This window comes from Fundulus heteroclitus, chromosome 14 (assembly GCF_011125445.2).
Source record: "Fundulus heteroclitus isolate FHET01 chromosome 14, MU-UCD_Fhet_4.1, whole genome shotgun sequence".
Classification (NCBI taxonomy): domain Eukaryota; kingdom Metazoa; phylum Chordata; class Actinopteri; order Cyprinodontiformes; family Fundulidae; genus Fundulus; species Fundulus heteroclitus.
In genome coordinates this window covers 27,590,472-27,601,426 of record NC_046374.1, presented here as the reverse complement: position 1 = coordinate 27,601,426, position 10,955 = coordinate 27,590,472, and the positions used below count along the sequence as shown (strand labels likewise).

General features: G+C 41.4%; 1 protein-coding gene across 1 annotated transcript in view; it reads left to right on the top strand.

The window, feature by feature from the left end:
* Positions 1 to 1,649: 1,649 nt before the first annotated feature.
* Positions 1,650 to 10,955, top strand: part of LOC105935942 — a 37,522-nt gene continuing 28,216 nt past the window's right edge. The window contains exons 1-5 of the mRNA XM_036146652.1: positions 1,650 to 1,753; positions 5,206 to 6,513; positions 7,217 to 7,278; positions 7,474 to 7,512; positions 7,625 to 8,850. Of these exons, the coding sequence (XP_036002545.1) occupies positions 8,182 to 8,850 (669 nt within the window). The 5' untranslated portion in view covers positions 1,650 to 1,753; positions 5,206 to 6,513; positions 7,217 to 7,278; positions 7,474 to 7,512; positions 7,625 to 8,181. The remainder of the gene's footprint in view (positions 1,754 to 5,205; positions 6,514 to 7,216; positions 7,279 to 7,473; positions 7,513 to 7,624; positions 8,851 to 10,955) is intronic.

Sequence of the window (10,955 nt, the reverse complement as noted above, 5' to 3'; positions counted from 1 at the left end):
TATGTAATATTCCTGTCAAAGAGTGTCACATATATAGGCATAATTATCTCCAAGAATAAGCCAGAAAGATATCTATTAAATTTTGCTCCTTTAATCAATAAAAACCAAAAACATCTTAATTTATGGCTTCAAAGAGACCTATGTTTTAGAGGATGGGTAATGTTATAAACAGTAAAGTGGATATCACAACTTACTTCTACGATCTCCCTGCATGTATAATATCAAACTCTTAAATCTATATGACCAGATATTATTCAATTTCTTATGGAAAAATTGTATACCTTAAAAAAATCAGTGGTAATGAACCCTTCTGAAAAATGAAGGTTAAACTTTCTTGATTTCACAACTCTAAATGATACCTTTTAAAGTGAATTGGATGAAATTGTGTCTAAATAAAAATCCATTCTCCATCGGGAAAGATTTTCCCAATTACATCTGAAGCTTAGGTGGCCTTGACGTCCTTCACTGTAATCACAATGTAGAGAAAATACCAGTTAAATTCTCTGCATTTTACAAACAAGCACTTCATTCATGGGCATCTATATATGTATAAATATATTTTTCTCCTAATAAATTCTTTATCTGGAATAACGAATACATCCATTAAAATCCTACTGGTGTGTCAGGTATTTATTTTTTTTAAAAAACGGCTGTTTACTAAGTTATAATAAATGTAACCTTGATATAATTTCTAAAGAGTGACATTGTGTTTGATGCTGTAAATTAATGAAATGTGTGAAATAATGCTGTTAATAAAGATATGTAAAGATATATGAACTTGTTTTTCTTCAACCTTTAAGAACAACAAAGTGATTGGTTCCCTCTTTCAACAAGATATTATTTCTATACCTTCAGCTGTTTTCTACTGGGAAAAAAATGTTGTTCCTGATTCTCTCTTGAAAAAAAGGTGTGGACATTTCATCAGAAACGTTTTATTAATAAAATTAAAGTTCCTTTAAATTGTTGCACAGAATAACGTAGCAAACTATGAAAAACTTTTTTCCTTTTGCCATCAGACTGTTGAACTGCTGAACTATAACCCATAGACTCTGCACAACATTCGCATATCTGCATTTTGCATCATTGCATCTCCATCCAGCATTACAAATGCTGCTGAACTCTTAGTTTCTAAATGCATTCTTGCACAAATGACCTCTGCACAAATCAAATTCTGTACATACAAATTTTTTTTTTTTTTTGTTTTTTTTTTTTTTAAATACTCACCGGTACACTGTGACTTTCTCCTGTATTGTTTACACTTAAATTGTTTACTTTTAAATCACTGCTGCACCTCACACTGTAATTTAAATTTACTTTAATTTACAAACTGTATTCTTGCACAAATGCCCTCTGCACAATCAATTCTGCACATACAAATGGTTTTAAAAATATTCACCTGTACACTGTGACTTCTCCTGCATTGTCTACATTTAATTGTTTAACTTTTGAATCACTGCTGCACCTTATACTGTAATTTAATTTTTACTGCAAATTACAAGCTGTATGCAACGACATTTCGTTCTGTACGCACTCTGTGCATACAAAATGACAAATAAAGTTGTCTAAGTCTAAGTCTAAAATGTGTTTAAAGTCAGTTGTGACAAGCTCTCCCGATCAGCAGGTGGCGGTAGTTCTAAATCCTACCGAGCGGACTTACTTACAGACGAAGAAGAATCGTTGCCAGGCCCCGTTCTTAGGCATTGAATCCGGAGCCGTCCATGTAAACAGTGCAGGAGAAAACCCCAAATAAAAGGTAAAACGAGTCATTAAACAGTGTTGTTCACTTTGCAAATATTTGCCCGCTAACAAATGTTTTTATTTGACCGACATTGACGGTAGACTAACGACCACGGGTAGCTTGTTAGCTAGAACTTGCATCCAGCGGAAGAATCTAGACGACAAATAACTCCCCAGAAATTAGTTTTGCCGATAAGAAACTTGCTTCTGATGTAGAATAAGGTCATTTTTCTGAGCTGGCATGTATTCCCCTAAACTTAAACGCGACAGAATGTGACAGTAAATACTTTGAGCTGGTTTAAATCGAGCAGGTTTGCATGCATCAGTTGTTATTAAGGGATTTGATCTAGTTTATAAACAGTAACTTGGGGTTGTTGTCAACAGAAATTAAGCGGATTCACCGTAATTATCACCACGTGGTTTGCAGCAGGGGCGAAACTACCTACTTTCTGAGGAGTATGCAGACACAGGCAACCCCACCCCATCCCACCCTTCTTGCCTTGCAGCAAGAAGGTTCCAGGGTCAAGTCCTACCCATGGGTCTTTCTGCATGGAGTTTGCATGTTACATGGTACTCCACCTTCCTCCCACAGTCCTAAAATGTGACTGTTAGATTAATTGGCCCCTCTAAATTCTCCTTATTTTTTGTGTGTGAATGGTTGTCTGTCCTGTTTGTCTCTGTGTTGCCCTGTGATAGACTGGTGACCTGTCCAGGGTGTACCCGCCTTTCTCCCATTGACAGCTGGAGATGGGCACCAGCACCCCCATCACAACATTTCTGTGGGTCGTTCTAAACCATGTACTGCTCAACCAATGTACTAATGTAAGGTGACCGGATTTCGCTTATAAAAAACAGGGAAATCTCTCATTTTGTTGAGCTCGGGGGTGGTGACAGGAGCCCAGTTCTTCTACTACATCAGGGACAACAGCAGGCCCGGATAAATTCTATTCAATTTTATTTATATAGCGCCAATTCATGAAATATGTCATCTCAAGGCACTTTACAAAGTTGAGTTCAATCATGTTATACAGATTGGATCAGATTATACAGATTGGTCAAAAATTTCCTATACTATAAGGGAACCAGTTGATTGCTTCAAAGTCCCGACAAGCAGCATTCACTCCTGGAGAAGCGTAGAGCTACAGGGAGAGTCGTCTGCATTGTCCATGGCTTTGCTGCAATCCCTCATACTGAGCAAGCATGAAGCGACAGCGGAAAGAAAAACTCCCCATTAACGGGAAGGAAAACCTCCAGCAGAACCAGAACCAAGCTCAGTATGAACGGTCATCTGCCTCGACCGACTGGGGGTTAGAGAAGACACAGCAGAGACACAACAAGAGAGACAATCAAGCACAGAAGCACACATTGATCCAGTAATCTGTTCTACATTAGATGGTAATAGCGGGTGATCTGTCTTTCCTTGGATGATGTCACATCTAGCAGAACGACAGACCAGGTGTACCTACTATGAAGGAAAAAAGAGAGAGGACAAAAAGTTAAAAGCAGAAATAATGACAAGCAACGCAAAACTGGAGTAACAGTAGGACAACTCAGCAGTGAGAAAAATAGACCCTGGTGTCCTCCAGTAGCTTAAGCCTATAGAAGCATAACTGTAGAGGTAGCTCAGGGTAACATAAACCACTCCAATTAAAAGCTTTGTCAAAAGGGAACGTTTTAAGACTAGTCTTAAAAGTAGACAGGGTGTCTGCCTGACAGACCAAAACTGGGAGTTGGTTCCACAGCCTGATAGCATTCTACTTTTAAAGACTCTAGAAACCACCAGCAGACCTCGGGACATGCAGCGCTGGGATGAAATGTCTTTAATGGAGGGTAGGGGAGCCCCGATGAACCCTTCTGCTGTCCTCACCACTCTCCTCACGTTGCTCCAGTCAGAGGCGCTGCAGCCTCCACAACACGCAGAGAGACAGCTGCTCACAATTAGGGCTGAACGATTTTGGAAAATAATCTAATTGCGATTTATTTTCTTAATATTGCAATTTAATGCGATTTTTTTTTTTTTCCCCCAGTTTAATTTATCATGTGTTTTAAAATATATACAAACATATATACAAACAACAAATCAATTTGTTTCCTCGCCATGTGGGTTAGTTGCTAAAAGACCCACAGCATCTAAACTCGGAGCAGAAATTATTGTGTTCTGCCTACGATATATTTCAACCAAAATTGCAATTTTGACTTTTCTCCGCATTAAACACAAGCAACAAAAATGGCTTCTAAATAAAGATGTTTGTAAACAAGGACTATTTTAAATATGAACTTTTAATGTTTCTATTGATCAGAATATTATTCAAGAGAACAGCTTTTAATCTAATTGGACATCAATCCTTGTTGAACATAAAGTGCAAAGTCCAACCAACAAGCAAGTCTATGTATTAAACTGATTGACCAGTACTTAATGCTATGTATGATTATACAAACTCTAAAACAAGTAATAAAATTAGATTGTCTCACAGCTGCAACTGTCTTCCCTTCCATGTGGAGGCAAACCCACTTCAAACATTTTACTGACACCTAATGGACGTGTCTAATTCCCTAATTGTTACATAGCCAAAAATTGCAGACCTCTGCGATTTGGAAATTGCGTTTTTTTTAAATCACGATTATACTGAATATGCGATTAATTGTTCAGCCCTACTCACAATGCTCTCTATGGTGCTTCTGTAGAAGGTCGTGAGGATGGGCGGGGGCAGGTGGGCTCTCCTCATACTCTGCAGTAATTGCAAGCGCTTCTTTGCCCTCTTCACCAGTGACATGGTGTTTACAGACCAGCAGAGGTTGTCTGTGATGTGCACCCGAGGAAGTAGGTGCTCTTGACCACCTCCACAGCTGAGCTGTTGATGAGCAGTGGAGCATGGCGAGGCCGGTTCTTCATGAAGTCGACGATGATTTCTCCACGTTCAGGATCAGGCTGTTGTCTCTGCACCGGCCCACCAGCTGCTCCACCTCCTCTCTGTAGTCCTGGTCGTTGTCGTCTGTGATCAGGCCCACCACCGTTGTGTCGTCTGCAAACTTCACGATGTGATTGGTGGTGAACCTGGGGACGCAGTCGTGTGTCAAGAGGGTGAACAGCAGGGGGCTCAGGACGCAGCCCTGATGGGAGCCCGTGCTGAGGGTGATGACATCAGAGGTGTTCTGTCCGACCCGGACCAACTGAGGTCTGTTGGTGATTAAGTCTAGCAGCACGTTGCGAAGGGGTGTGCTGAAGCCCAGATGTTCCAGTTTTTCCACCAGATGCTGTGGGATGAGTGTGTTGAACGCTGAACTGAAGTCCAGGAGCATGCTCAAAGCGGGCTTGGAACCCGTCAACTGCTTGCAGTTCTAGTATATTTTTTTGTTCTTTATTTTCAGTGCAAAACCACATGTCTACTGACCAATTGTGTTTCTGTCTGAACTTATCTGGTTGGCTAGGACACAGAGACCTGCCTGATAACTGGTTTCATTTTCCAGGAGATCCATTGCTACGACGGGGAGCCTCAGGAGTCTGCTGACACCATGTCTCATCCCCTCTTCAACGCTGACCTTTTGGGAAAACAGCGATCCACCCAGATTCATAATGGACCACCAGTGAATGACCTTCCCAGTGGATTTCCTAGTATTGGACCAGGATCTAGATTGACTTCTTCTGGATCTTCATCTGCAACTCTTCCCAACTACATGTCAGGTCAAAACACAGCCACATCACATAGCAATCCAGGGACTTTATCACACTCAATCCTTCAGAGTGTCAAAAGCGTGGAACATCAACCTGTGACGGCCAATTTTACCATCAATCAAAGTAATGCATTTCCTTCCTCCTCTGCAATACCATCAGCATCTCAAGACCACCCACAGGCCATCGCTGCCATTGACAGCACTTCCTTGGACTGGTTGCCCGTCTCCAAACCAGCTGCAAAGACTGAAGCACCAGAAAGTTCCTATTCATACTTTGTAACTGGTTTCAATAATAATCAGAGGGTTTCTTCTGGTGAACAGGTGGACACTCGTGCCTTTGGTCATCATGACAATCTAGCTCCAGATAAATCTGTTTTGTCTGAGTCCGCTCAGCCAAAGCACCGTACAGAATCAGCAGCTGAGATTCTTCAGAGGTTTGGCCTCGATGTAAACGACTTGAAAGAACTTCAGTCTTATGATTTGGGTCATATTACTCCTGAAAATCTGCCTCATATTTTGCAGCAGATTTTTGTTCAGAAGCAGAAAAGAGCTGCTGGAAAGTCTTCTGAAGCGCACCCTCAACTACGAGGGATTCTGAAGCCTAGTAAAGTGTCTGACTGTGGGCATTCTGAGATGGAAAGGACCAGTAGTGAAAACAGTGGTCAGGTTATAGACAGCGTACCACTGGATGAGCAAAGGGCGAGTGCTTTGCACTCAAAACAGACATCTTCAAATAAACCAGATAGTGGCCCGTCTGAACCATCGGCAGCAGAGTCCAGGGAGCAGGCCACGAAACGTCTCGGACCTAATGTCCTCCAAGCTTGTCCTTTAAAGAAGCCAAGGTTGAGTCCCCTACCAGTTTCAGAAACCCAAACATCCTCCTCCAAGGTGTTTGATATTCTTTACAGTCGTGTAAATGTTGACAGCTCAGGTTTGAAGCATCAAGGTTCTTCTAAAGCTTCATCCAGCAAACTGCCTGAGTTCAAGGAGTCTAGTGCCAAAGGTTTGCCAACGCTCGGCATGACTGAAGACTACAATGGCACCCAACCGAGAACAATGCCCCACCAGTGCTCTCTCTGTTTCAGGATAATTGCTGACGAAAAGGTAAGTTCCCCAGGTCATATTTATCACAAACTAGTTTAATTATGATTATTATTTATAATTGGATTATTGAAATGATTTTCAGCTGATTTAGTGATTTGGGTCGGTAATATTTCATCTTTTTATTTTTTTAATATAAAGCTCAATGTCATTCGAATTAAAGTGAGATGAGTACTCCGATGGTTTGAAAGCTTCGGCACTGGCCCCGGTCATTTTTACTGCCAAAATGGTGTTCCGAACACTGGTAGTCACGTGGGGTCCGGATCTCTATACCAGCCGGTGGGGGCAGGGCTGTGATCTGACGGTGCCACAGCTGGTCAGGTCTAGGTTCAGCAACATTATAGACCCAAAGATTGAGATCAGCCAAGTGGCACAGGGCCATATTCCTGATGATCCTTTCCAGACATGGATGGGCCACCATGGAGTCCAGACCTTCCCCCCACAGACTCTTTGGGACGTGATAGAGAAAGCTTTCAGGCAGTGGTCAGACTCCCATCATCAATACAAGATCTTGGTGTAAAATTAATGTAACACTGGATTACGTTTTTCTTTTCATAAAGTATTTCTAAAAAGTCATCTCTGAATCAAAACTTTATCCCAAAAGTCACACTGGCACATTTTGAACAAACAGCTGTAGATAATTATGATAAACAGCTGAAAAATAAAAAAATCATTTTGAATAATTTTTTTTCTTTTATTCTGCAAGAATTGGCTCATCCACCGGTGTAGCGAGCTCCACCGTGAGAACTGCAGACTCTTAAAGAAAAGGTCAGTCTTTACTTAGATTCTTCTCTCAGATTTCTGTTCATTCGTCTACATATTTAAACTGGTTTCTTTCCACACAGTCCTTTGACATTAAGCAGTATAGTAGTTTGCCTGAGGCAATGAGTTTTATCTTTATGGCACTTCATCATGCTGAATGATTTATTTTATGGGTTTAATAAATATTTTTGGCTCCCACAGATATCCTGAGTGGTTTGGTGAGACGCAGCCGTCCCACAGGTGAGTCTTCATCTAGGATAAAAGTAAACAGGAGCAGATGTGAGTGAAAGCTTTTTTTTTTTAAATCATCTGTTGCTTTACCTGTTCCCCTTTTGTTTTTAATTTCTCAAAGCAAAAATGCAACGGGATCCTCTGCAACTTCTGACAGTTCGCAGCGTCGTCGTGAAGAAAGTAACCCTGAAAGCAGCTCCTGTTTAAGCGGTGCCAGCCGCAGCCAGGGCTCGGAGGCTCTAAGGGACGAGTCCAGCTGCAACGACCCACACCGGCACCACAGCAGGGGGTCACGTTCCAACTCACACAGCCCTGGGTCTAATCCAGGGTCTGAGGAAAATAGGCCAAGAAGCTGGTCCCCTTCCAGCTACAGCCCAGAGTGCACATCTGAAGACGAAGGACGATCCAGATCACCTCACAGCATAGGTAAAGCTGACCCATCTGTGGGGAGAAGAGGTGGTTATGAAAGTCCAGAGACTTCTGTTAGTCCTGTGGAGACCCATCAAGCTAAATATACTCCAGAATCCGCTGTTGAGATCCTTCAGAAGCTTGGACTTGACAAAGAGGACCTAAAAGAGCTCGAGTCTTATCCCTGAGGATCAGATCACTGTCGAAAATCTGCATCTGATTTTGAGTCAGATCGCCCTCCGGAAGAAGAGGAGAGCCACGGCTGCCGGGATGAGTTTGGATCAAAGGCCTCAAAGTCCTGACTGTGGCCCTGCTGCTAAATGTACTGGTGCTGGAGACAAGCTAAAGGAGAGCTGTGCAGGCAACAGTGAGGCAGGCGGAGCTAAATTACCGCTGGATAATCCAAGTCTCAGTTGTTGCAAAAAGAAACCGTTAAAAAAATGTGTGAAAGGCGTCAAAACTACCGGTTTGGACTCAAAGAGTCGCCCCCTAAAGAAAAAAATGAAACAGAAAGACGGACAGCCTCTCAAGGCTCCAGCATCCAAACGCGTTCCTTTGAAAAAACCTCAGTCGGCATCAAAAATGGAACAAGGGAGTCCTCCCGGCGCTTTGGACCCGGACAATACAATGAAAAAAGTTGGAGCAAAAGCAACGGCGCCTGCTGGTCAGAAGTCAAAGCTGCAGGCGAAGCAAAAACTCATCAGGCAGAAGTTGAAGCAGAAGAATCGACTGAAGTGTGACGGTGAAGCAGAATCCAAGAAAGCTTTCCTGTACAATGCTGCTTCTGCAAAACTAGCTCCAACCAAACCGCCCGTCGTCAAGGCTTCAGTGTCCAGTCGTATGCCAACCCAAGCCAATGTTAAAGACTACGTAGGAATCACGCCGACAACCTTCCCACATACCTGCTCCATCTGTAACAAGAAATGTTGGGACATGCAGGTGAGTGAACCCTGTTTGCTGTGTCTTGTTTTAGTAAAGGTCATTTTCCTGTATTTTCTCAAGGCTTTCCTTTGAGCCATCCTGGTACTGTTGCTCTGTTCATGCCAGACAAATTTTTATTTTTTACATTTTGTGATTTATTTATTTTTTTAAGTAGTGGACCAACATAAGAGGAAAATAATTTACAGATGTAAGGAAAATGTTGGATTTTCTGCTCCGGTAGCAGTGTAGGTCTTTGGGTCTCTGCCAGTTTTGTATATCTTTTTGGCTGTCTTGTTTTCTTTGCAAAACAAAGTCTGTACTTTGACTAGGCCATTCTAACGGACAAATAGGCTTTGATCTCAGTTAAACCAGCATTGGCTCAGTGGGTAGAGTAGTCGTCTGGTAGTGGCAAGCATTAGGGTTTAATTCCAGCCTCCGCTTCTTGCATGTGGATGTGGCCCTAAGCATGACGCGTAACCCCAAGTTGTTTATTGATCTGCTTAACAGCGTATGAATCTGCATTTGGGAGAATGTGCGTCTAGTGTAAAGCACTTTGACGGTGCGCCTCCACACCAGCCTCAGACTCTTAATAGATTTTCTTTCAATAAGGTCCTGTATTTGGCTCCATCCATCCTCTACACACATTGTAATATTGAAACCTAGAAACTTTAGTTGGGACTAATTGTGGTTTTCTTTCAACACTTGCTTTCTTTTTCCACTCTTCCATGAAGGTCAGATTTGTAGAGAGTACTAGTTGGCCCCTCAACCAGCACCACCCAGCTCATGTTGGGAATTTTTGCAGCTCTTCCAAAGTTACCCCAAGGATCTGCATCCTGTGGCCCTAGAACCACAAGGGACTCTTTGAAACCTCCTCTTAGTAGCTTTGGCCATAAATGCTCAACAATAAAAGAAAACATTTTAAAATGAAGGTCATTTAAAAGGAACGCTTCAGGGTTTTTCCAAAGTCTTTTCGTCGAATACACGAGTGGCATTATTATCAGTAGAACTATTGTTATAGGGCTGTTCTTTAGGGAAATAGCTCTGTTACAGCGATTTAACAATAACGGTGTAACAAATATTGTTCTTTTAAAAAAACTTCCCTTTTTGCCTTTTAGTTGCAAACTGTGTTTTCTTAATCATATCCTATCAAAAAATAACCTGCCATTTAAAAAAGGTTTCCTTTCACTTTTATGTACAAGTTTAAATTCTTAATTTTAAAACAAAAATAAATGTCCTTTTAATTTTAAATATTGTTAAAATAGCCAAAACATTATGTTTGATGTACTGGGGAAGATTCTCAGTCATCCAGGTCATGGTCATTCCAAAAAAAAAGGAAAAAACAAAACAACTGGACTTGTTTTCCGAAGTTTGAAGACGTTTCGCTTCCTATCCAGGAAGCTTTCTCAATTCAAAAAGTCTGGAGTAATGTGGAGTATCAAGTTTTATACTACTGTCCAGCAAAGGCCTATTAACATGCAAATTCAACATAAACAGGTCCACCCCCTTAGTAATGGGCAGTCGTTAAAGTCATTAAGGCAGTTTCGGTTCAATCTGCTGGCTGGAAAACAGGTCCAGTTGTTTTGTTTTTTTACTTTTTTTGGTATGTTTGATGTAGATTTTCTGGCTCTGGACTGGTTTAGTTCACCTAGATGGAAGCAGAAATGTCTCTATGAAGGTTTCTGATGCCTGGTTTAGATGGACAGTTGTGTCTTGGTAGGTTCACTGATGTTTCCGGCTGGATCCATTTTCAGATGAGGGATTGAACAGCTCTCTGGGAGGGTGGTAGATTGTTTTATATCCTGATTTACTTTTCCCAACAGGTTTTTTCCTGACCGGTCTGCTGTGTTTCTTGGTCTTAATGATATTGTTTGTTCCCTAATGTTCTATAGAAGACTTCTGAGATCTTCACAGAACAGTTGGATGTATATTAGTTGGAATAAACTATACACAGGGCCTGGAACTTGTTTAGTAGATGTCAAAGTAAAGGGGGTTAAATAAAAAACACATTTTTTATTTAATAAAACATTTTTGTTGTAGTTTGATATCATGAATTCTTTTGTGTTTGTCAAATAAAACCTCATTAAAATTCATTGAAGTTTGTGGCTAAAATGAGACAAAACGTG